Source organism: Galeopterus variegatus, unplaced genomic scaffold (assembly GCF_000696425.1).
Source record: "Galeopterus variegatus unplaced genomic scaffold, G_variegatus-3.0.2 Scaffold4303, whole genome shotgun sequence".
NCBI classification, from domain to species: Eukaryota; Metazoa; Chordata; class Mammalia; order Dermoptera; family Cynocephalidae; genus Galeopterus; species Galeopterus variegatus.
The window spans coordinates 125100-152114 of record NW_007730414.1 but is presented as its reverse complement, the minus strand read 5'-3'; the positions used below and the strand labels follow the sequence as shown (position 1 = coordinate 152114).

Here is a 27015-nt window from a genome sequence, read left to right as displayed (position 1 = left end):
GTCAAACACAGGCAGCTCTTCATCTTTGCGTAGAGAAATAAGAACAAGGCAACATTTGAAAATTAATACAGCACAAAGCCCCTGACCACTATCTTGAGTCTTGGGACATTTTCACTGTTAATGACAGTGTTAAATGACAAAAGTAATTTCAATTTATTATGATGATAGAAAATATTTTTTATTTTCCTCATTAACAAAATTATTGCTCAAGAACCCTAGTTAAAAAGGAAAACTATTTACAATTCAAGCACTTCAAGTTTTGGATGATTATTTTAACTGACTGGTATGTGGAGAATATGAAGATCTGGAGATGCATATATGATATAATGTTTATATGACACAATGCTAATGAGAACAAAGCTGAACATAAAATACACTGATAATGATGTAAAAATGTATGCATACACATTAAAGATGGGAAGAGAATTTGGAGTGATATAAATAACTCAAAGTTAGTGTTCTGTTAGTTCTTTTATTGCTAAGTTTCCTGCTTTTAAACAAAATTGTAATTCACTTGAAAATTATACCAATTCATTTGCCAATGTATTATAAACCAACCTTATAAAAGGCAGTATTCAATTCACTGAAACATTCTCTAAATGCACAGATAGCTGCATCTACATTAGTTCTTAAAAATCTGGATCCATTAGATAATTACTAATATCAAAAGTTACTACTCCAACTTTTCACCTCTGCACACTATTATGAAATTTTTCTTTGAAGTGGAAGCAATTATGAGAATTTTGAAGAATGAGGAAATTATACAAGATATGTCCATAAAAATGGGAAGAAAAAAAGTACTTTGAGATTCACATGCACATAAAATGTTAATGATTAAGCTTTTTGAAATTCTAAATTCTACAAATATCGCCTTTGCTTTGGGGGCCATTAAAGTGTTCAATCTTAAAGACCAGGTGCACAAGATCTATTGCAATCTAACAGATGTGATCTTGAAAAGTTGAATGCAAACAGGATTTTAATTAGTAAAAACATATTTTAGAAGGCTTTATGTGTACTCACTAAAGGATCCCCTGCAATGACTTCTTTTGTTAAAGCAAAGGACTTTGCTATAATGAGAGCCCCGATTATCTATTTTGAACAATCCTATCAGAAGAGCAAATATTTTAAAGCCAGTGACATTTGGGGATCTGTTTTGAAGTATCATCATTATATAATGGTGTTAAAGACCACTATTTGCCCATGTCCTAGACAACTTTGCAGCCTAAGCACAGGGTTCTTGAGCAAAGGAAACTTCTGATATGTGAAGTCACAACCACAAAGGCACTCGGGCAAATGACAAAATACATTCAGACAAAGAAATCCGCTTATTTTTCCTTTATGTTAGAAATTACTTGATGATCATCTTTTCTTAGTTTCAGTCCTCAAAAGATCACACAGGAATGGAATCCAGAATCTAAAAACAGGTCAAAAACTCAGATACCCGAGACTGACAACTTTAAGACCAAATTTCTGGTCTGTATATGAATGGGAGTTTACAACACATAATCCAATAAGGCAGAACTCTCTACTCTTACATTTTGACTGCAAGTGAACCTTTGGAAAAGCAGATATTCTAAAATCTGACTTCTCGGTGGTTTGGCATTTTTTGTTGTTGTTGTCATTTTTCAAACATTATCTTTTCTATATATGTATTAGATGAACTCTTTGGTCCTGTTATGCAAATACTGTTGTTCGATGCTCTATTTCCAGCTCCTAGAACAGTGCCTGGCACATAGTAGAAGCTCATTAAATATTTGTTGAATGAATGAATGAACACATCACCATTAAACAGAGAAACACTTTGCAACCACAAGAGAGTTAACCGCTTCATTTGTACCAAGCAAGGGATAGCAGTGGTGGGATCTCAGTAGAATCTATTTTACTCACAATAAAATTCACACACTTGACAAAAGCCAAGAGAAACTTTGATGATGGAACAAGAGAACAGAAAGGGTAGACTAACAGTCACACTTGTCTTTGTGTGCAGACATATATACGAAGACTAGGTGTCAAAGCAAAACAATTTAACCAATTCCTCTCTTACCCGTTTTTTCAAGAACATCTATGTATTTATGAATATACACATAGAAATGGAAAGTTTTGAAGGGTTTGGATTTGGTTTGGTTTGGTATTAAGTACAAGCCTTTAAGTTGGCCATTCTTGAGTTCATAGAGTTTCTGGTGATTCATATCTCAAAGTGATGCAAAGAGAGAGAGATGAAGTGACCTGCACACCACCTCGCCTCCTTATAGTAAAGAGAAAGGGCCAATGACTTCAGAGTCTCTCCTATGGGCAGGACAAGTGGGGGTTATGAATGGACTCCAAGTAATCATTAAATCTTTCAAATGTGACGTCAAATTTCTAGTGTTGAGACTGAGATCCAAGGAGAGCCCCTCAAAGGCTGCTTTCTACCCTGGGAGGGGCAAAACTACAACACATTTGCAAGTACCTGAGCCTTCCTTGATTAACTTAATTTGGTCATCAGAAACTAAGACAGAACGAGGATGATTACAAATCTAAAGACCTGATACATCTAAGGAAATTGAAAAAAAATAATAATAACCAACTGTAGCAGAGAAAGTGAGTGGGTGAACACGGATCTATGACAAATACTACTCTGAGAAAAACAATTCTGTATGACTAATTTTTCTTTCTTCTCCAAAAGCAAGAATCTGAGTTTCGGTCTTAAAGGTCTAAACCCCTACAACTTTCTAAATTGGCATTGCAAAGTCAGTCAACAGCCATACGCAAAACTCGGCTGACAGAAGTATGTAAATGCTCCTATTAAGTGTATCAAAAATTATAAATGCATGTTCTACTAAAAAATGCCAGGCAGTAGCAAACAGCACAAAAAATAACATTTATAGATACCAGTGCTAAAACTTCCAATATTTGGTTATTCATACTATTCTGCAATGTGGCATACACTGATACCACCTCTCTTAATTCACCTACTCCGTGATACCTCCCCTGTTATGGTGCTGAATTCTTCTTCTTACCCCCTTCCCTTTGCAACCTCTAACCTGTTATCTTTTAACTTTTCAACTTTCGTTCCTGCTCACCAGAATTTTATCAGCCATCTGCTGGATCTGTTGGGATTTTGTCTGGATGTCATCCTTCAGTCTGTTTTCTCTACGCTCCATGGTCTCTAGCCTCTTTACCTTGTTCTCCAGAGAGTGGCGGCGTTCCTGTAGATCATGAATCAATCAGAGAGTTTTAATGGAGTAACCGCTATGGGCATAACACCTGCACCGAGGGAAAGAGCCCTCAAGAAGTACACACTTGAGTCAGGAAGAAAAGTCTCAGGCACCCAAAGCAACAGTGAAGAAAATAAGACTCTATAATTCAGGTACTCAGTTGTGTAGGTTACAAGAGTGCATTCATTCATTCAAATATTTACCAAGCACCTACTATCTGCAGAGTACCACACTAGACATCATGGAAAATACAGAGAAGATAACATTAATTCCTGCCCTTGGAAGAGATAAGACAAACATAAACATGATACGGGTTAAGAGAGGGAAGAACCATAAAGCAAACAGGTACTAGTGCTGTGGGAGGTGTGGACAGGAAAGAGGACTTTTAACTGAGTAGTCAAATGGAGGAGTTGCAGAGGTGTGAGCTTGGGGGAAGGACAGGATGTGGCAGTTTGGAGTAGGGAGGGCAAGAGAGGAGGGTGAAAGGTGTTTCAGGCAAAGGGAGGCTCATTAGCAGAAACACAGAGGTGGTCAAGAGCCAGTTTACACACCAGGTGAAACCAAGAATGGCTACAACATAGAATGTGTTGCGGGAAGAGCTGGTGAAAAGGTAGCATTTGTGAGTCAAACGGTTGAGAGTTTCATATACCAGGCTGATGGGTGCATGTAAGATAAATGGAACCCCTGAAAGGTTTGGGATGGGGCAGCGGATACTCAGGAACCTTGTGATTGGAGTCCATGAATCTTACACTGTGTGAGCTAGCTGGGAGGAAGGAGAGATCGGGAAGCAGAAAGTCAAGAAATTACTACATTTGCTCAGCTAAGAGGAAAAGGGCCCAGACTATGAGGAGGGCTACAGAAATGGCCGGCAGGCGATGAACAGGAGACATGGGGTGGCTATATTTATACGACTGAGTGACTCACTGAATGGCAGGGTCTAAGGAAAAGTAGATGACACCAAGGTTTTAAGCCTGGGTGACCAGATGAATGAGGATGGCCCTGACCAGCATGAGGAAAGTGGGAAGGGAAACCACCTTGTGGGCAAAGATACTGAGTTCATTCTAAATTTGATCCACTGTTCAGATACCCAGTCGGGATTTCAGGGAAATACAGCCTGGAATGTGGGTAAGGGTGGCTCCAAAGAGACATGTACCAGTAGGTCCACACCAAGACTATGATAAGGAAAAGGAAAAAATCCAGCAATAGGAGGAGGGTTAAATCAGCACATCCATTCTGTGGAACAAACACCAAGGGGCGGGGGAGGCAGAGAGGAGTGAAGGAGAAGTGTCACTTTCTACCCTGTATTCTTCTACACTGTTTTAACTTTTTTACAATGAAAAGGTACTCATGTGTTTCTGGTGTAATTATAGAAATGACTTCAACAACAACAACAACAACAACAACAAAGAATTTGAGGGAGAAAAGAGGCCCAGAAATACAAATCTGAGAGTCAACATGGGCAATAGGCAAAGCCTTGAAAATTAATATGTTATTAACATTGTGGGGAAAAGGCAAGAAAAAACAGAAGGAAGAAAAAGAAAAGCTCAGAGCTGGAGTCACAGTTAACCTATATTAATATAAATTCTCCCAGATTAGTGAGTAGGTCAGAGGAAAACAGAGAGGAAACGCTTTTATTGAGACACCCTTCCACTTGAAGCTGCTGTGACAAATGTTTCTTTCCCCTTGGGAGAAAATGTTTCCAAGCCTCTCAAGCTTCAAAGAGATCTTCAGAAGGGAAAGCAGGTTGGTCAAACATAAGCAAGTGATGGTTTTGCAGTTCCTTTTCCTTGGCACAGCCGAGGGCAGGTCGAGGTTGCTCACATGCGGCCACACTGGGGCCGGGGTCAGTCTACTGCAGCCTGGAGGTCCCCTGCTCACCTCGGCTTCCGCCAACTTCTTTCTTATGCCTTCAGAAGAATCCTCTCGGTTCTGAAGCTTCTCCAGTTCCCGCTCAGCTCGCTCCTTCGCCTGGCGGATATTCTGCAGCAGCTCAGTGGCCTCTGTGCTGGCTTTTACAGCCTACAAAGGAAGAAGGAACAGGAGATAGGTGACCAAATTTATTCCTGTAAAAAGATGGTGATGATACCCTACATGGAAAGAGCAGGTAACACTGAGTGTATAAACAGTATCCATTTTTCAAAACATATGAACATTCATTTTATTCTGGATTTCATACATCCTAAAGTGCACTTTTTCTTTTAACATCACTGAATGTGGGATGCATCCTACAATTAAAATTGATGCACCTTTCTTTCTTGGGGCATATAAGGTATTAGTGTGTCTGACAATCATTAGCATCTTTGATTTGATGAAGGTAGTAAATGCAAACAAAATGATCTAGATGGACTGACCTACCCAAGACTTAATGTACTCTGAGCATTAATTTTCTCCTTACTTTATCTCATTTGCTAATTTTCCTCCAAGGAATTTATAATACTTTTACAAGAAGAAAACAAAATAAAAGCTATAATTTTAACTTTTTTTTTCAAATAAACACCTTTCAAAGGGTATGACAGCCATAGTGTTCATGATGATTTACAAATCCACATTTTAAAAAGACAGCTAAACTTCTTGAAGTTAATTTTGTATTTGTTAGTTTTTACTTGGGTCTTAACTATACTACAGCTCTTATAGCACTATTGTAAAGATCTGACTTTATGAGACCAATAACCTCACACTTAATTGTTTTAAATTAAAATTTTAAGAAGTAGAAACTGCAAGAAAATTCCAACTTTTAGACCCTCATCATCCAATATGGGAGCCACTAGCCACATGTGGCTACTGAGACTTGAAATGTCACTGAGAAATTCATTTTTTAAATTTTATTTTTAAGTAAATTTTAATTAATTTAAATTTGTTTTAACTTAATTTTTAATTTTATGTAAGTTTAATTCTTTAAAATCTTAAGCAGTATAAGTGTTGTAATATTGATATATGCCGTAATGATAATATTTTGGATAGGTTGAGTTAAATAAAATATATCATTCAAATAACTTCACCTGTTTCTTTTTGCTTTTTTCCAATGTGCCTACTAGAAAATTTTAAATTACATCTATAGCTAATATTTGTAACTCACAACACACTTCTATTGGAGAGCACAGTTCTAGATGATAATATGCATCCTCTCACAAGCTTTTAGCTGAAAGAGGGCAGTGAAGGCTTTCATTAAAGAGCTCAAAAATAAGTAAGAAAGGTACAGAGGAATAGATAAAGAAAACATGGCATGTATATATGTACAATGATATATTACTCAGCCTTAAAAAAAGGAAATTCTGACACATGGATGAAACTTCAGTACATTATATTAAATAAAATAAACCAGTTACAGAAAGACAAATACTGCATAATACCACTTATATATGGTATTTAAAGTAGTAAAAATCTAGAAACATTCAGTAAAAAAGTGGTTATCAAGGACTGGGGGGAGGGAAAAAGGAGGGAATTAGTGTTTAGTGGGTACAAAGTTTCAGTGTTACAGAATGAAAAAGATCCATAGATCTGCTTCCCAATCACGTGAATGTACTTAACACTACTGAACTGTACACTTAAAAATAGTTAGGATGGTAATTTAATGTTATGTGTTTTTTACCCCAATAAAAAAAAGAAGGTTCTCTATTAAACCAAGTCAGCAAACACATTTACAAACATTCTTGGTGCGAAAGGCATGTCCCAGGACCATATTCATCCAGGCCCCTTCCTTAAGCATTTCCAGTGTTCAACTAAAGAGGGGGTTTGAAAATTGCTAAAAGAATAGGTCTTCAATGTTCTCGCCACCAAAAAGTGATCAGTTTGGGAGGTGAGAGATACGCTAAGTAGCTTGATTTAATCATTTCACAATATATACCTATATTAAAACATGTTGTATACTATAAATGTATATAACCTTTATTTGTCAATTGTACCTTAGGGGGGATTAATTAATTAATTAATCAATTTTAAAATGGGCCATTAGCACAAGCTTTCCAGGATGCTGTACACCAAACCCACCCCCTCCCCAGCCATGTGATGATGCCAGGGATATTCCAACCCTCCACCAGGCAGGAGCGCTGCCCACAGAGCTTCTGACTGAAAGCAGTCTGGGTGTGAACAGCCCATGTTTCTCTTACAAACATGCAAAAGAGGGAGCCTGGCCCCCTGAGGGGAGAAAAGCCAGCCTCTTAGGTTCTGTCGTAGTATAATTAGAACTTTTACTTGAGAGTCTCACACAGCTTGGTTTTTAAAAATAAACACTGCTGACACATCTCAAAAGGAAAAAGTATATTCAGAACTCTGATATTTTCAGGTAATAGCTCACTCCCCCTTCATTTTCCTTGGTGCTGGGTGACAAATTCTTTTTCTTTCATCTTTAGTTTCTTTCATTTTTAGGGGGGCTAGGTTCCTGAAAAATCACCTCAGGCTTACCTTTTCCAGCTTCTCCTGGAGCTCCTGTATTTTGAGCTGCTGCTCAGCATTGATCTATAATTCAAATCCCAGGAAATAAAGCAAAAGGCAAATCGGCATTAACATCTTGGTACATTTATTGCAGTCCTACTTTCCTGAGGTTTCTGTTTTGAGGGGTCTTTTTGTTTTGTTTTCCAGAACCTACTAATGGAGAGGAAGAATAGTGGCTTGTCAGAGAAGTCTTTGCATGCCCCAGTGCAAACCTCCATATTGGCTATTTCTCCAGGACCGGAAACATACAAATGACAAAAAGAGAATCAAAGTCACCCAGCGCCTTAAGATAATAAGAATTTTCATATATGTTCTACTAAGTGTCTAGGTTTATTTGTTACTGTGAGCAGGCATGACAAAAATGAGGTGTCTTTTTTCTCTTTCAGAACCACAGCTAAAGCTAAATATGATCACTCGCAAGTGGACCATCAAAATAAGCCTGGAAGAGAGTTCTCTATTCATTGAAAGAGTATTCTTAATCAATGACTGCCCACTGATAGTAACATAGAAAAAAAAATTATCTACCAAAAATAGCAAAACCAATCATGGAAAATATACCTTCTCCAGTTTGGAATATTCTCCTACTTCAGGCTTCCCTTGATCCTTAGCCTATAATTAAAAAGATACAACAAATTGGGAAATCTCAACCTAAAAGTCTTGCAGACAACACTACCTGTTGTACTTTCTTAGTCTCCGTGACCAAAATAATAATAATAATAAATAATAATTATAATGTTATCTTCTATAAATAATGAGCAGGGGGGTTTTCCAAGGTATCCCATTATTTCTGAAGCCCACACTCATATTAACCTAATATTCCCATTTTGCTTGCTAAGATCATCCATGATTTTACCCAAAAACACCCTCCTGGAGGGTTTCTGACTACCTTCAACAATTTGTGCTGACATTCTGTCGCTTTCCGCTTGAATTCTTCAGCAGCGAGCCGAGACTCTCTCAGCTCAGATTCGTACAGATCACTCCGTCTTCTTGCTGAGACAAGGTCCTCTTCCAACTGATTCATCATCAACCTCATTTCCTCTACTTGAGCCTGATACTCCTAAAGAGCAAGCAACGGAATAAAGGTGAACTTTAGAACTCCTAAAAGAAAAGAGTGGCAGTGAAGGTGGAAGAGTATCAACAGCAAAAGGAAGGCACATGTTGAAGAGAGATTGGCAAAGAATAGACCCACAGATGCAGAGAGAGGGTAAGAAGAAAGACAAACCCAGAGAGAGACCCTAAGTGGGCAAAAGGTGGGGTTGGGGAGGGTATGGGGAAAAGAGGAGGGAGAAAAAAATATGAAATCTTTAAATTGTTTTCAAGTAGAACATGTATCATTTGCAAAACCATTGGGAACACAGTGCCTATAATATCCTCTGTGCAGATAACACCACACTATATGCACAGAACCTTAAGGCATAATACCGGAGAGCCAAAAAGAATGTTCCTTAAACAACCAGGATAAACTGCTTACATGTAGCTTTCTTCCAAGGATAATCATTTATATAGATTTGTCCTTTAGAAGTCATGTGCTCCTAACACAATTAGATATGGTACTAGTTTTAAAATTAACCTTTCAGGCGGCACAAGAGAGTAATCGGAAATCTCAGTGGAAAGCATCCTGGAAGGTGAAAATCATCATGTCAGTTTCTCACCATTAATTTTTCTGGGCCCGAAACTGAATGATGAACTTAATATCACTAAGTCACCCTGAAATTTGGAAGAGTCATAAACACTGGCTCTGGTCAAAATTACTTGTGAGAAAAATTCCAAGGAAAGAATTGTCTTGTTCCATCAAGCAAACCCTTTAAAGTGATCCAAACAGCCCAATCTTTTCCAAAATGAATTTCTAAAATCAAAATAGAATATTCAAATCGAAGTTTTTCAAAATTGGATTTACCAGAAGAAATAGGTGATGGTTTTGAAAACTTTTGGACAAAGTATAAAAATATTCTTTCTTAGCAAAATCAAGGCTAACTATAAGGATTATGAATGAGCATTTATCTAATCCAAGGTGCCTGAGGCAGGGGGGTGGGAAATATGAAAATAAAATGAAATTGCATCAAGATTGTTTTTGACATTCACAATATACAGTAACATCTGTAAGATCATTCACCCAAGAAATAATTGGTAAGGTATCAATGGAGCAAGAATTTTTTTTAACCAATAAATCGCAATTTATGGTTTTTTTAATAACAGGGTATAAAATAAAACTTTCATTCCATGGTGACAGGCAATCCCCCAGTATGCACTACAGGGTAGGTGATGTTCTCATAAAAATCGGATCGTTTTCACACAAGCACACCTCTCCCTATGTTATCAGTAGAGGGAAAGAAAAATAACAAGCCCAAAGTAGAACATGGGTTTCATTTCATTCCCTCTCACCCAAAAGCATATTGTTATTGAAAGTCAGTCCTCGGGATCATGGGCATACAGGTTTTTCTGGGTGGTGCATACTAAGCAGATGATGCCAGATTATATAACCAAAGTTCTTTATAACCTCACAATTATCTGAACTCACAGAGTGGAACATGAGCCATTATGTGAAATGGTACATCCTTTACGTGGGGTTTTTCTAGGCCCCTCCATCAGGGCTACATTATGACTTTCATGGTTCTGAACATTAAGCTTTCTTTGTCCCTTTCCTTAATAAAAAAAAATATTTAAAATTAAATTTTACCATAGCATTCATATATATACAAAAATGTTATTATATGAAAACAGCATCTTTGACCTAAAAGCTCAAATTTTTTACTCTCATTAAGAAAAAAAAGAATTAAAACATTTTATGCGACCCTGAAAGTACAATGGTCCCTAGATACTATGCCTACTATGCCTAATGGAAAAGCCGGCCCCACCCACAGGCATAAATACCAAACTGTGAAGGAAGCGAAGAGCTGGAAGAAGGTCTTGGGCGTCTTTTATCCTCGAGCTCCCTTTTCTTTCTTAAATTTAGATCAGTGAGAAGGGAATATAATTTTGATGTTTTGTCAAGAGCAAGGACAGAGCCTCTGTTCCTTCCCAACATCTCTCTTTCATGAGCTATCAGTGCCCGAGAGGGAGCAAGACAAGAATCAGGCAACATCTCTTGTCAGCTCTCAGAGCTCCTGGGGCACCCAGCCTGCTACAGGCATCAAAACGAATTCTAACTCATTTGTTGATCCTCTATTATTATGCTGGATATTTCAAGAAAATTTTATAAACTCAGCAGCTAACCAAATTCCTGCTTCAAGAAAAATCTGAGAGAAGATCATCAGGTCTTTTTCCATGGGCAGCTGAGAGACAGCTGTCATATTTCACTATGGGATAAACTAAGTGGGGTCAGAATGGAAACCGTGGACAATTTTGAGACCCATCTAAAACAAGTCTTTTGAATGCAGCTTCAGAATTTATTGGGGAGAAAATATCAGGCCTGGTCCTATTCACTCAGAACCCACACACAAATGACTTGTGTGTTAGCCACAGTTTTGTTTACTTTCCTAGGGGGTGGTGGGTCCAAGGAAGAATAGGCAATTGCTAGTAATGGTGTATGAATCAAATTATTGCATGAGACTTTTAGGTGTTTTTATTTTAACCCAAATCCAAATACTCTATAGGGAATAGGTAGGTAGAAGCAAAATATTTGAATAAAATAAATAACTGTACAGAAAATTAGCTTTTGAGAGAAAGAGCAGGGAATAAATCTCAAATTTGGGAGGAATCAATACGCTTGCTGCAAGCCAAATTCTGGAAGTTTGCTCCAAGTCAAATTCTGGAATTTTGCTGCAAGCATTAAAAGTTTTCTTGGTTTGCAAACATCCTGCTCTCAAAAAACTTACCAAAAGTCATTTTAATAGATTCTTCTTCCAATGAGAAATAAAATCCAAAACCAAAAAGTTTTCTTCCCCCAATGGAACTTTTAGCAGTCATTAAATCTAAAATTTCACTTGTATGCCAACTGTGATATGAATCATAAAAGACATTTCTTTGAACTCAACCACCAGCATACACCTTTTCAAAATGTCCTGATAAGTCTATTTCTATGGAATTAATGGACCCCAGCTGCTCCCTCTGGTGGCCAAACACAGCTTTCATTTCCCCAGGATGTCACCAAAAGTAAATTTCCAAACAGTGAACTAATGGGAGAAAAAGAATCCTACCTCTTCAAACTTTGAGGATGAAAAAGTATGTTGATAAAAGAGACATGAGTCAACTGTGAAAGCAGATTTCTCAAACATATGGGTGGCCTTCAAAATCTCTAAGATTAGTATCGTTCAAAGACCCATTAATCCATTTGTAAAGTTCCCTATGTACATTTACTTACAATGTTTTTATCAAGCCGAAGGACATTAACCCATCATTTGAAAATATTCAGGTAATAAATATATTATGCCAATAAAACTCCTAAGACAGTAATTCTTTTTTTAAAGAGTAATAATGGATCAAGTTATTTGCAGGAGTTTCTTGCATTAGCACCAGCCAGATGGCTAAGTTTGTGCTACCCAGAGATAAAAATGTTCATTTCCATCAATGTTTCCATTAGATTTTCTGAAGTGAATGAGAGTTGCCTGGCAGCTGATAATTCAGCTCTCCAATTGCTCACTGCCATCTCTTCATTAAAGTTTCTATTTACAGTTTCTTCAAAAGACAGAAAAATCCATCCTAAAAAGGAAACAATGAGGCAATATAAAAGAAGCTATCTAAAAAGAAAACCCTTTTAGGAAGGGAAAAAAGAGTGGGCTTTTTAAAGGTCTCGATTCTCTTTTCTGAACACACAAGGGACAGCTTTCTGCACTCAGATATACCATGTTAATTCTAACTTGGCCTCAATAGCTCACACTTTTCTTTTAGAACATTTCTTTATACAAGTAAAACTATGAACTATCTTGGCTTCTCTCAAAAACTTAAAGTGCACCTAAAAAGCTATAAAAATATCGAATATTTTTATCATTTTTTTTTAACCATCTAAAGCAGGGGTTGGCAAACTTTTTCTGTAAAAAGCCAGATGTTAACAAGTTTCAGCTTTGTGGCCCATTCAGCCTCTGTAACAACTACTTGCCTCTGTCTTTATAGCATGAAAGCAGCCATGGCCAATATGTAAATGAGTATAGCTGTTTTCCAATAAAAATTTATTTATGGACATTGAAATTTGAGTTTCCTATAATATTCACGTCATGAAAAATTATTTTTATTTATTTATTTATTTTCCCAACCATTTAAAAATGTAAAAACCAGGCTGGCCAGTTAGCTCAGCTGGTTAGAGCATGGCATTATAACTCCAAACTCAAGGGTTTGGATTTCTGTACTGGCCAGCCACCAAAAATATAAAATAAGATAAAATTTAAAATAAAATTAAATAAAAATAAAAATAAATAAAAATGTAAAAACCATTCTTAGGTTTTCTGGTCACAGAAAATAGGTGGTAACCCAGATTTGCCCCACAGGCTGAAATTTGTCCACTCTTGCTCTAAACTTACATCTTTATTAAAAAGAGTAGACATTATAGGTTGTGGACTCCAAAAGGAGCTGGAATAAGCATTCTATGATTCATATAAATCATGGGAAATATAAAGTTTCCAAATGACCTACATACCTTTCTTTCTCCTCTTCTCCCCCGACCTTCTCTCTCTTTGTCTCTCAAACATGCCTCTCCTGACAGTAGAGGTCGGAATCAGCTGGGTTGCTGCTCCCAGCCAAGCAGTCCTACCTGTTCTTTGATTTCTTGGAGCTTCCGGCTCTGCTCTCTGATATCATGGAGAAGCTGCAGTGCTTTGTCATCCTCCTGGGACACCTCCATCCGTGCTTGCTCCAGACTTCGCTTTAAGCTCTGCAGAAAGCAAAAATTTTAATAGGGATGCCCTGTGAATCCTGCTCTTTTTGAAGAGATTCATTAAGAGAGCTGCAAGCTGCTTCACAGGCACCAGGATGGTTTCGGGTGACAGACCAAAGTTGACAACTTCCACTCGGTTGTTGATTCCAGTTTTCATCCTGTAAAACCCCTTGGTTCAAGAAACATCATCTCAAACTTTGTGACCTTACGGATCCAGTCTGAAACCATACCAACCTGTCTCTTGCCACCATTTCCCTGTCCTAGCAGATACTTACTTGTACATTCAGGACTAACAACTAATAAGATCCCTTAGCTGTTACAACCACCATTTGAATGGCTATTAAGTCTTTTCTATAATATCAGCTATTTGAGGAATCTCAAAGTAGAAATGACTTCATCCTCTGCCCAGTTGTCATTTAAAATTCCAAGTAGACTATTTCCACCTCCTGGCTTATTTTTCCTGGACACCTTTCATCCATAAGGTTCCCTCAATGCTTCAATGGCACTGAAATATATATTTGAAATACATAGCTGAATAACTTCACCCACCACTGAAAGGCAGCCAAGTCTGGAATGGAAACATAGCAGTTATTCTTAATCAGCCACGTTCTATAGATTTCCTCTCCCTTGTGAAAAAAACTTTAAAAATGTGTGATTCAACTTCTTAAGCTGTTTCATTGGGCACATTAAAAAACACCTGAATGAAAAATTTAATGAGACAATGGAGAAGACAGTCTACTCTTGTGAAGGAAAGAAAAAACAAAAGTCACATGGTAAATAATGACATAGGGCCTGGGTTTTAAAGGCTGTTTTCTTGTCGCTACACTGGTTCTACACACTGGAAAATTGATTTGGGGCAGATTCAAAATACGTTTTCTTGTACATATTTGGGACTTTGGTTCCCAAGACTGATCATGTTGGACACAATGTAGACCAGAGAGGTTGAGATGGGAGATGTTAGGAGCCTCTGAAACTTGCTGCAATGGTGGCCTACTCCCATTCCCAGGCTCCATGGCACCTGCAGTCTACCTGGACTTTCTGCTATAAATGAGTGCAACCTCATTTCTCGGAGACCTCATGTCTGGCTCACACTATTCTCCAAATCACAGATCTTGCTTATGTCCTCTCCCTCTCTCTACTCTCTGCCATTGGCTGTGATGTGCCTCATGAAGCTGTCATGAAACAGGATGAGACACACACAACAAGAAGTGCCACCTCCAAGGGAAGGGGGCTTTGGGGAAGGCTCACACTGCATTCTGTGATGTAGGTAGCAAGGTCCTGCTCCAGGAGGGATCTCTGAGTCTCAGAGGCCTTCAGCTCCACCTCCTTCTGACTAAGCACAGCCTCCACCTCTGACACTCTCCGATGTAACCGGGTCATTTCCTGCTCCATCTGAAATAAACACATTGACAGGTTAAAAAGGCCCATGGAGGTTCGTTAGGAGCAATCAAACCTCAAGTAGCCTCCAAAACCACCTGGTGGTCTGGGCTATCGCTAATTCACCAAAAGTTGGAATGGAAATACCATTTTTTCTTCGCCCAGGAGCGCACAGTTCTTCGTAAGGACAGTCACCAAATGCTAAGTCACTCCTCTCATTCAAGTCGCCCGGTTCACACTTGATCACTTCTCTAACCCAGTTAGCAAGGAGGCTGCAATCATTTTTCACCTGTTTGCTTTTTTTTTTTTTTTTTTTAAGTTTTGGTTTTGTTTTTGCAGACGTCACTTTAATTTTATCCCAAATCCATCTTGATCCCCCCCATCTCCTTGCAAAGATATAGAGGACAAATCCAGGACAGGGCAAGGAGATACTTATTCGTCTGCACTCTTAGGCGTCCCAAGCAAGCAGTGGCTTTTATTAGTTTCCCGAGAGTTGCCTCCGGGCAGGAACAGTGAGTGTTAAGAGACGATCAGCATAATCAATACAGTGGCTGCAGTGACATAAGCAGGAGTTTTAAAAGACTAGGAAGAGAGACGTCGCATCACTCCAAGCAGATGGGATGCATCTCAGCCACAGGTGAGGACCCACACCACCTGCTGGAAGAAGCAGACAGCTGGCTGGGTCATGCTGAGAAATGGGCCGTTTTAAATCCAGGGCCTCCTCTGGTTAGGATTTAAATGATTGACGGCAACGTCAAGGCCCGAATTCATCTCCCTCTGAGCTGCTGGAGGCGTGACGTCAGCGAGGGAGAGGGTGCCTCGCTGTCTATGGATCAGGCAGCTCAGCACCTGCAGCGGCCCTGGGCGGATCCCTTGGCATATATTGACGGAAGGATCCTGGAGCAAGGAGGGAGGCCAGCAGCGGAAATAAATACCTTGTGACACTTGTCCTGAGAGTCTTGCAGCTCTTTGCTTTTGATAAGAAGTTTCTTTTCCATGGAGCTAGTCTTGGCAGGGGAGTCCAGACCCAACACAACAGACCTAGATAAAGGAAAACCAATGTCAAGGTGGCCGGCAGGAGGGCCTGAGAAGCTACATTCAGAAACTGCAGCAGAGATGACAGATCTGCCAGCATCTATGGCCACCAGCAAAGCTGGCTCACGCAGCTTCTCATGACATCAAGGCCATGAGGCAGGGAGGTGGGAGGAAGCAAGGACTCTGGAAGCAGGTGGACTTGGGTGTAAAACTCAGTTGCCAGAGACTTGAGGCAATGATTCAACCTCTCTGGGTCTTAGTCTACATATCTCTAAAGAGGAATGGTAAGAAAAGTACCCACCACACAGGAGCGTGTGAGCATTAAATGCATAGCATCATGCCTGACACGGCTTTGTTCACTTACTCACTCAACAGACACTCCTGTGTACCCACTCTGTTCCAGAAACTGTTACAGGCACTGGCATAGAATGGTAAACAAGACAGACTAGGTCCCTGCCTTCCCGGAACTAACATTCTTTAGAGGGCAGACAGAAGGCATCAGGCAGACACATAAACAAAAAGGTTACAGATAATGATAACTGCAGTGAAAGAAGAAAACGGGATGACATATGATAGAGGAAATGGGGGTGGGGGCTTGTTTTAAGCAAGGATGATCAGAGAGAACTTCTTGGAGGAAGTGACATTTGGCCTGAGACCTGAAGGATAACAAGGGGCTTGCCATCTAAAGCTCTGGAAGGAAACAAGAGGGGACAACAGATGCAAAGGCCCTGAGGCAGGACAGAGCTGACACAGCAAATGTACAATAAATGTTGTTAGTTACAATACTGATCAAAGCATTGTTTATTCCATCCCTGAGTTGGCCAGTTTGATTCTGTTTCATTTTATAAAAACAGCTAATGCTTAGGATGATAGGCCAAATAATGCCCAGCCCCTCCCCAAAGATACTCATGTCCTAATCCCTGGAAGCCATGAGTATATTACCACACATAGCAAAAGGGACTTTGCGGGCATGATTAAGCTAAGGATCTTGAGATGGGGAGATTATCATGGATTATCTGGGTGAGTCCAGTGTAATCACAGGGTCCTAAAAAGATGGAAACAGGATGGGAGGAGATGTGATAATGGAAGCAGGGCTCAGAGTCAAGGAGGTTTGATGATATGACACTGATGGCTTTGAGCCAAGAGATGCAGGCATCCTCTAAAAGCTAGAAGAGGCAAGGAAACAGATTCTCCACTAGAGCCTCTAGAATGCAGCCTTGTCTATACTGATTTCAGCCCAGTAAAACCCATCTCAGACTTCTGACCTCCAGAACCATAAAATAATAATAAATTTGTGTTGCTTTAAACCACTAAGTTTGTGGTAATTTGTTACAGCAGTGACAGGAAACTCATGCATTCATTGAGCACTGGCTACATATCTGCTTCTGTTCATGTTTTAACTCTTTACTCCCAATACAACTTACCATCCTTATTTTAGAGAAGAGGAAATTGAGGGGAGAGAGGTTTACTTAAGCTGCCAGTTGATAAACGGTTGCTGTTGTTCTCAACAGGGAGTTGGGGTAGAGATCGCTTGATGCACCTGATATAACTCTGAGGAGAATATCACAAAAATAACATAGCATGGCCTTCTAAGAGTAGTCTAGAAGGATGCGCTCCCCACAGAAAGGACATACTTATCCACATATGTGTGTACAACTCACACACTGTGTTAGAGATCGCTTGATGCACCTGATATAACTCTGAGGAGAATATCACAAAAATAACATAGCATTGCCTTCTAAGAGTAGTCTAGAAGGATGCGCTCCCCACAGAAAGGACATACTTATCCACATATGTGTGTACAACTCACACACTGTGTGGATATTAAAGTTCTCATCTAAGACAGCTTCCTTCAGTAGTTGGTACCTAGGGTATGAACACTGAGATCAGTGAAGTGAGAGCTGGGTCAACAGCTGGCAAAGGTTCTTAAGCATGGAAGGATGTGGCAGAGCCCACCACCACCCTACTGTCCCATCTTGGTTGCCCTGGTAACGAGGTTGCAGGAGCTGGTTGTCTGAGCACTCAGGTCTTCCCAGCAGGTGAAAGTTCTGCTTTCTGCTGCCCCAAACTACTTCCCTGCCTAAAAGTGGTCAGTTCCCTGCAGCAAATGCAAAACACCTCTTTACCCGCAGCGCCCAGCCCAGTAACAAGGGCTGGCATGATAGCATTGGCTTGCTGTACCCCAGTGACAGCTCTCTACACTCACACGATAGGTCAGGCAAGGGAGTTAGCACCCAGAATCATGCTGCTCTGCTCAAAATCTGACACCGCCGCTTACCAGCTGTGTGTCTTCTCTGAACCTCAGTTTCCTCGTATGTAAAATGGGGATAAATCTCAACCTACTGCAAAGAATTCTTGTAAGGATTAAACGAGATAATGTGTGTAAAGCCCTGAGCACAGTGCCTGGCACACAGCAAGGTCTCAATAAATGTCAACCATTTCTATTATTGTTGATTTTATCATTACTACCCATGCAACTTCATAAACAGCACAGGCCTATAACAGTTGCTTGCAATGGTAAAACTCAGGGGGCTGAATTTGCTCTGTGCTATTATTCACATTAAAACAAATGTTGATTATTCATAGAAATGGGCAACAGGGATTGAAATCCAGAAATAAATCTTTTTTAAAAATCTCACTTTGGACTAGAAATTTTAAGCCAGTTCTACACCCCTCACCAGCCTGTTTCCTACCTAAATCTAGCCAACACACACTTTCTTTTCCTTCTAAATATGAGATGAAATGGATTGCTTGGCATGGCCTTGAGTTTCTACTGATACCTCCTTTATTCCTGATTGCAATTTTGTGGGTGGGCTAAAGAAAACCCAGACCACCAAAGGAGGGAGGGATGATCCACAGACTGGATCCCTGGTCCTTCAGTAATCCAGAGTTGCCCACATGTCACTAAGTCACAGGCATAACATGCATCAAGGATGACAACACATACCACAGCTCTTCGTGCCTGAGCACAAAACTGGCACCGATTGCAAAGAATGACATGGGTGCATGATGGTGGGGTGGGATGTGGCTTGAAAAACCTAAGGACACATGGAGAGCAACCTCCACTGGGGCTTCATGATTAAGGTGCTCTGCGGTGGGTAAAAAACAAATTGCCTGTTTACCAAAAAAAAAAAAAAAAAAAAAAAAAAAAAGCATTTCCAGGGCACTCATTAATAGGGCCCAGAATCAAGGAGATGCAGCCCCCATCCACCAGCACTAACAGGAGACAATGCAACAGCCCTATTTTGATGCTTGACAAATGTTCACCGTTTAGAAGTTCTAAGTACGGCAATTAGGAGATCTTCAAAATAAAAGTGCTAAAGAAATCATTTTTTTAGAATAAATAAAAATCACATCTAAAAACAGCTATGATACAAATGCTGTGACTAAACTGGGCTTGGAGCAATAATCCCATAAACAATTATGGGATTGGTGGACAAGGCTGGAAGATAGAGGGGAAAGGTCATCACAGCTTTCTGTAACTTCCCTGGGACTCATCCCAGCTGCACATCGGAATCATCTGGAGAGCTTTTAAAAAAATACAAAAGTGCACGGTCCACCCAGATCGATTAAATCAGAAACAGACAGACTGGGAGTGAGGCCCTGGGACCACTATTTTCATTAAGCTCCTGAGTGACTGTAATGTACAGACAGGATTGAGGACCATGGTGCTGGTTAGAAGAAAGTGCTTGTGATTTAGGATGTAGGCATTTACAACTCATAGTACGCCCATACCCAGTATCTAGTTCCATGTGCCATTTGGCCAGACCATTAGGTACTGGTGCCTTTTGGTCACTCTATCAGTGGGAACCCAATTTTGAAGTTAATCATGGTGAGTTATGAATTTCAAGATAATGTACTGGTATATCAGATAATGATTAAAGACTATCCCCCCCAATTTTAATAAGTCAATTAAAATACATTATTTCCATGAATTCCTATTAAAGAAATATAATAAAGACAGGTATGACTCACCTTAAAATATTTATATTCTATTTATTTATCATGTAGGCACAGGGCAATTCAATCTCTAGCACCAATAGTCGGCTCTCACTATGTATTTCTTTAGTAAATAGATTCCCCCAAGAGTTATTCTGAAATATCCCAATCTATTTTCTTTTTCTAGGACTTTCATTAGATACCCTTTGACTTTCAAAGCAACAGCAAATTATTGATGATAATTGCATTATTCTAGAATTAACCATAATGCAAATATAGATTGAGAGGTTTGATCTAAGGCTGCTCTCACAGCTACCAAATTATTATCAAATATAGCCTTGTCCTCTTCAAGCAGCAATTCTGCTGGTCTAAAATCATCCTAAAAAGTACCATTTCATCAAGCATGGTTTTATTTAAAGAGCTGATATTATCACTGCTCTAAGGAAAGTTTGCAAAGTCCTGTAATTGTTTAGAACTCTAAAGCTACGGGAGATGGGATACAGAATTACAGTAAGGAAACTATTTAATTTTGAAGTTCCGTTGACCCTGGAATGGGACAGAGTCTTCCCAGATGTTTCCTTTGTTCTCAGAATTCTCAAACTTCAACATTTTTTTTGGCCATCTTCTTTGGGTGTGAGCGTGCGTATGAGTGTGAGTGTGTCTGAGTGTGTGTGTGTGAGAGAGAGAGAGAATATAAAAGGGAGAATGTAAAAGTCTGTGGTCCCCATGAGATGTACCTGTAGACTAGAAGTTCCTACCCAGGGGCAATCTTGCCCCACCCTCCATCCCCCACCAGGGACATTTGGCAACATCTAGAGACTTTTCTTTATTTTCATGGCTGGATGTGGGGGTGCTATTAACATCTAGTGGGTGGAAGCCAGAGATGCTACTCGACACCCTACAATCCATAAGACAGTCCCCCTACAACAAGAATTATACAGCCCAAAAAAGTCAGTAGTGCCAAGTTGAGAAACCCCAATGTTGAGGTTATAAAGTAAAACAAGCCACAATTCCTGTCCTCAAGGTAGTAACAATCTAGGAAACAGAATTAATGCCACTACCTTTATCATCAAGAACAGTGCCCATTAATTGAGTATTTACTACGTGCCAGGCATTGTGCTTAGTGCTGCACAATTTACCTATTGAATCCTTCCAGTGATCCAATGAGATGGGTACTATCATCGCATGGCACTAAGGCTTACCCTATAGCCTCTACATTCTCTTACCACATTATGATGATGTGTGTGTGGGTGTGGGGCAGTAGAGCTGGGGGTTCATAGTTGAGCCTCTGTAGCCCAGCAGTCATGGGTTCAAATCCCAACTCTGCTACTTCTTGGCTGGACAGCCTTGGACAAACTCAAGAAAAGCACTTCAGAGGCTCAGAGGGGCCAGGTCATGGAGGAAAGGGACAGTGGATCATGCAAGAGAAGGTAATCTCCATCCATGAATAGCTGTGTTCAATGCTAAGAGGATGACCCCAAGCCTGAGACCAGGACAGCCCTGGGTTCCCAGAACATCCACAAGCCAGATCGGTCCACAACCAACCCAGAAACAGCTCAACCCACACACAACAGCAACTCTCCCTCCATCGCTTGGCGGCTCAGCGGGGGGTAATTAAATGGAAAACAGAATAGATACTAGAGGCCCGGGCCGGTTCATGCTCTGGGCAGAACAAGATGCAGTACAATGAGAATGCTAATAAAAGAACATGCAGCCTGCCCACACATTGCTTGCCTGCTCCTCCTGACCACATCTTGGATACACAGCCAGTTATCCCCATGGAGAGAAAAGGCACTTCTGAGCAGCGGGTGCACGCAGCCACCCACCCACACACAGCAGTGCTGTCTCTTCAAGCACGAAGCCAAGTTTGGGTTTTCCTTTTCCTCCAGCTTCTATTTTCTAGAAAAATTTACTCTGAAATTAACATCTCTTCCTGATATACACACCTGCTTTGTAATGATAGGGCCCAAAGAGTATTAATAGAGGTAATGGTATATGACATGGAGGGAAGGGTGGGCTTGGTCATTACCACTGCAGCAGGAAGAAGAGGTTTTCTTAAAATATATTAGATATGACCTAAAATTTGCTTTACATGTAACCTCAATGTTTAAGTAAAAATGATAAAATGCAGTTTTCCAATGATGTGCCTAAAATTAATACACGTAACTCAAAAAACTGCTTAATAAAGCTACTAACAGAATTAACTTAATATCAGAACACAACGAGTACTTTCATTCTACATGCAAGTAAATGTGTTGAGCACACTCTGATCACTACAACTATAATTAAGAGCATGCTTAAGCATCAAGCCGCCATTTACTCCCTTAGGAAGAGGGCCCTATGCCTGCAAAATATGCCACCGAATCACAGATCGCACAGATCACAATTTACAGATATTCGTGAAATAACCAAGAATGAATATCTGAAGCTAAAACAAGGGAAAATCAAAATTAGCTCCACTGAGGGCCCCACCTTAATTGCGGCCAACAGCCCTAAAAATACATGCAACTGCAAGATGTAATATGGTGCAAAAAATAAAAAAATCATCAGCATTCTGTTTCCAAAAATATATTGGCTTTAAGATTAAGCATTCTGAAATTTGTGAACTAATTTTATAAACCCATTTCAAAATACACAGCAGTGTCCATCAGGAAAACTTGGAAATATCAACAACTTTGCTCACCTAAAGAGTTGTGGAGTCTGTCTAGATTTGGAGCAACACACACATACACACACAGCACATATCCATACATACCTATACACTGACACACATGCACACACCCACACACATTCACACATACGCACACACTGACACTGACATACATATATCAGCAGTGGTCACCAGTTGAATGAGAGCATTTTCTGCTTTGGAATGATTAATAATGTAGCTCAAGACTCATTTATTAAAAATCATGCTATTAGTAAAAGTAGAGCTACTCGAGTGATTTTTTTTTTTTTTTTTTTTTTGGTCCTTTTTGAGACCGGCCGCACCACGCTCAGGCAGTGAGCACACCGGCCATCCCCATATAGGATCCAAACCGGCGGCAGGAGCGCTACTGCGCTCCCAGCGCCACACTCTCCCAAGTGCGCCACAGGCTCGGCCGTACTCGTGTGATTTTTAATGCAGTTCCCACCTCTAAGCTAGTGCCTAGCTTTGTAGGTTTATTTTGTTGACATAGTTCCACCTCTCACCTGCATGACTGCAATAACCTAACTTACCTCCCTGAATCCAACTCTTGCCTCTCTATTATCCACACTCCACACAATGGTCAGAGAGATGCTTCATAAAATGAAAACCAGATATTCCACATCCCGTTTTTTTTTTTTTTTTTTTTTACTGTTACGTTGTTTGGGTTCTTTGTATTTTTTTTTTTTTTTTTTTTTTTGGTCCTTTTTGAGACCGGCCGCACCACGCTCAGGCAGTGAGCACACCGGCCATCCCCATATAGGATCCAAACCGGCGGCAGGAGCGCTACTGCGCTCCCAGCGCCACACTCTCCCAAGTGCGCCACAGGCTCGGCCGTACTCGTGTGATTTTTAATGCAGTTCCCACCTCTAAGCTAGTGCCTAGCTTTGTAGGTTTATTTTGTTGACATAGTTCCACCTCTCACCTGCATGACTGCAATAACCTAACTTACCTCCCTGAATCCAACTCTTGCCTCTCTATTATCCACACTCCACACAATGGTCAGAGAGATGCTTCATAAAATGAAAACCAGATATTCCACATCCCTACTCAAAATCCTGAAAAGGCTTCCTACTCAGTGCAATTAGAGCTAACTCCAAATCTCAAAACCCTGCCGACCTCAACTCAGACCATGTTCCCTGCAAAGATCCGGCTATCCCAGCGTGCTTCACTGGGCACGCACAGGCTAGTCCCAGCCTCAAGGCCTTTGCCCCTTGCCTGGAATACTCTCCCCACTCATCTTTGATAATGGGCTCCTTGCTGTCATTCTGGTAGAATGCCCTCTGTATGGGTAGGGATTTTTGCCTCTGTGTTCACTGTGACATCCCCAGTGCCTAGAAAGTGCTTGGCACTTCACAGGCTCTCAAATATTTGTTGAATGAATGAATGAACGAATGAATGTACATATGCTCCCACCGGAATGTAAGCTCCACAAAGATGGAGACTTTTGTTTGTCTTGTATTCACTGCTACATCCCAGCTTCTAGAACAGTACCTAGTACCTCATAGGTGCTCAGTGTGGACTTACAAGCTGTGTCACATTGGGAAGTGACTCAACCTTACAGAATGAATACTCAGTACCCAGCTCAGGGAGGCCTTCTCTAGGCACCCAATTTAAAGTGGTAACCCCCAGTCAGTCCCCATCCCTGCTCAGGTTCAGAGCCCTGACCACCATCTGAGAATCATCCTCTGGTTCTGCCCACAGAATGTGAGCTTCTGGAGGGCAGGGACCTTATCTGTCTTGCTTATAGTGGTGCCACAATGCCAGGAACAATATATTTGTTGAGTGAATGAATGAATGAATGAATGGTGTGCCAGCACATCTGTGCCCCAGGCAGCCACAGTTTAAAGGTCACAAGGGACAAAGGAATACAAAATAAAAAGTGCATTGCATGGATGCTGGCATGAGAATGCTTTCTGGCATCTGCAACAGAGATGCCCAGCATTGGTTCTGTGACAGTAACGTCACAATGACACACACTCTCCCATCCACAGGATGCTCAAGTACCCGAGGTATGTGGGAGCCTGTGACATCAGGGTGGGCACAGTGCATAGTTCCCACTGTAACTGGATCCTACCAGAAGCCTCGAGAGTGTTTTATGGAAAGCACAGGTTTAACTGACATGTCACAGACTCCATTCAGAGTAAAAAATTGGATGGAGATATTAGGACATCTGTCAGGCACTCCATGTGGAGCCAGATTCTCTCAATGGGCAAAAACCAGCAAGATGTCTTTATAAAGTGGTAGCAGGGAAAGAGAGTCCTCACACCTAAATAACAATAACAAATAAAACACGAACACTCACTCTGCTCCTGGCACCAGTGCTAAGTGCTCCACATGTCACCACAGCAAACCTATCAGATGGGCACTACTATACCCCCCACTTTATAGATGAGGGATTGAGGCTGAGAGATGCTAAATGCCTCAGTCACATAACTAGCAAGGGGTAGAGACCAGATTTGAACTCATGTCTACCTGATTCCAAAGCCTGGACTTTTAACAGGTATGCTACAGTTTGCCCCCAAAATAAAGAATGCTTATATCAGCTCTGAAGTTAAAAGATGGAAAAGCTGGCCACCCTCTGCCACATGCAGGCTGCATGAACTTAAAAAGTAACCCAAGCTTCATGACCACCAGTTTCCCTATGTGTAAAATCATGAGCTGTGACTGGGACTAAATGAGAATGCTTGTTAAGCACTTAGAATAGTGCCTGGTACAGAGTGGATTCTCAGTAAAGGCCACTCTTGCACCTTTATTATTAGACAAGTCCGTAGGTCCTGCATAATCTAGCAAAGTCATGACTGTTAGAGGCAGGGTAGCTAGTACAGTGGTCTGGAGGCAAGCAGATGTGGATCCAAGTCTTAGATCTGTGACTTCCTGCAAGACCTGAGGAAATTAACTTACCTTTGCTGAGCCCCACTGTCCTCATCTGTAAAATGGGGAGATAATACCAGCCACCTTACAGAGTTATGGTGAGATTGTGAGGACTTAATGAGAATACATATAAAGCATTCGGCATAGTTCTGGGCACAAAAGAAATGCTCAATAGACAACAGCTTCCATTAGCAGTTGCATAAACCGTGCAGAAGGAATTGGCATAATCCCTGACCACTTTAGTCTAATTCAATTCAATGTTCACTGAAGACTTGCCAGTGGCAAAAGGCACTGTTTCAGGCAAAAGAAGGAATACATGGTCCTGTCCTCATGAGCTTCGAGCAGTTTGGCCAGACACAGGGGACAAGAAGGAGGTACAACTGAAAAGGCAGGCTGGGGTCTTGGCGTACCAGGCATGAATACCAATTTCAGGAGTGGCCATTAGTTCTGTGCACTCTGGGATGCTGTTGAAGGTCTAAGGAGGCAAATTACATCATCCAATCTATGCTTTGGAAGAATTCCACCCTTTGTGGAGAATGGATTACAGCCAGGAAAACCAGAGGCAAAGGAATTGGTTAGGAAGCTATTGCAAGAGTCTAAGCAAAAGGCCATAGGGGTGGCAGTGAGGACAGAAACATGGGGATGCATGTAAGTGTCATCCCAGAGGCACAACTTAGAGGACTTGATAACTGATGGGATGGTGAGGGAGGCAGAAAAGAGTTTAAAATGAGTCCGTTTTCTTGCCTAAAAGGGTAGGGAAAGTGGTAGTTTCTTAAATAAAATGAGGAAACCAAAACCAGCTCCTAGTGGCTCACTGAGTAAGCAAGTGAGTCTGTGTTGGGAGAGAACAGAGGACAGGACGGTAAGAAACTGGTAAACATCCTGGTGATGGTGAATCTGTTGCACAATGTGATGAAGGCCAAAGGAAGTGAGAGCTAAAGTCAAGGAACTGAGTGATATCACCAAGAACAGACTAGAAAGAGAACTGAGGATGGAAATTTAGGGGATGGTGCGTATGTTTCAAGGGCCTGAAACAGAAGATGGCAGCCACAAAAGACTAATGACAGTCAGAGAGGTAGTAGGAAAACAAAGTATCCATAATATGGAGGCTAAGAAAGTAGAAAGTTGTCCAGAAGAAACACGATAACTAATAATGTCATATGGCAAGGTAGAAATCACGAGATTTGGTGGTTGGGTATAATCAGCAGCTTCTGAGACGGTCATTTCAGTAGCATTGTAGGGGTGGGAAAAGAGGCATTGAGTGTGGGCTGTTCTTTCAGGAAGTTTGTCAGAGAGAGGTCAGGAGATGAAAGGCAAGTAAAGCGCAGAGAACTGAGAGAAATCCACTGGGGCAAAGGAAGAGTTGGCAAACTGGAGCAGAACTTGGGAACATGCAGCACCATTTAGTCAATGACTGCCTTCTTAAGGGATCCAAGACAACCATACAAATTAGCATGTGAAGGTCAGCAAAAAACACACGTGAGAGATCTTTTGGAGCCTAATCTTCAGAACTGGGCTAGCACTGTTTGGATTAGATTTCCTAAAGGTGTCTTTAAGACAAATGAGAAGGCGGTAGACTGGTCCTGCCAAGCGCTGCAAGGCAGGCACGTACGGTCTAAATAGGAAACAGAATAAGGCAAGTCGAAGAACAAGATGTGCTTGACTAAGAG

At 40.7% G+C, this 27015-nt stretch overlaps 1 protein-coding gene across 1 annotated transcript in view; it reads right to left on the bottom strand.

Moving 5' to 3' along the window:
• The window catches only part of LOC103602791 (citron Rho-interacting kinase), a 157200-nt gene that overhangs the window by 56407 nt on the left and 73778 nt on the right, over positions 1-27015 (bottom strand). The window contains exons 11-18 of the mRNA XM_008587228.1: positions 15747-15852; positions 14683-14826; positions 13312-13431; positions 8515-8685; positions 8187-8237; positions 7599-7652; positions 5076-5216; positions 3063-3188 (exon numbers count right to left, since the gene is read on the bottom strand). Coding sequence (XP_008585450.1) covers positions 3063-3188; positions 5076-5216; positions 7599-7652; positions 8187-8237; positions 8515-8685; positions 13312-13431; positions 14683-14826; positions 15747-15852 — 913 coding nt within the window. The remainder of the gene's footprint in view (positions 1-3062; positions 3189-5075; positions 5217-7598; positions 7653-8186; positions 8238-8514; positions 8686-13311; positions 13432-14682; positions 14827-15746; positions 15853-27015) is intronic.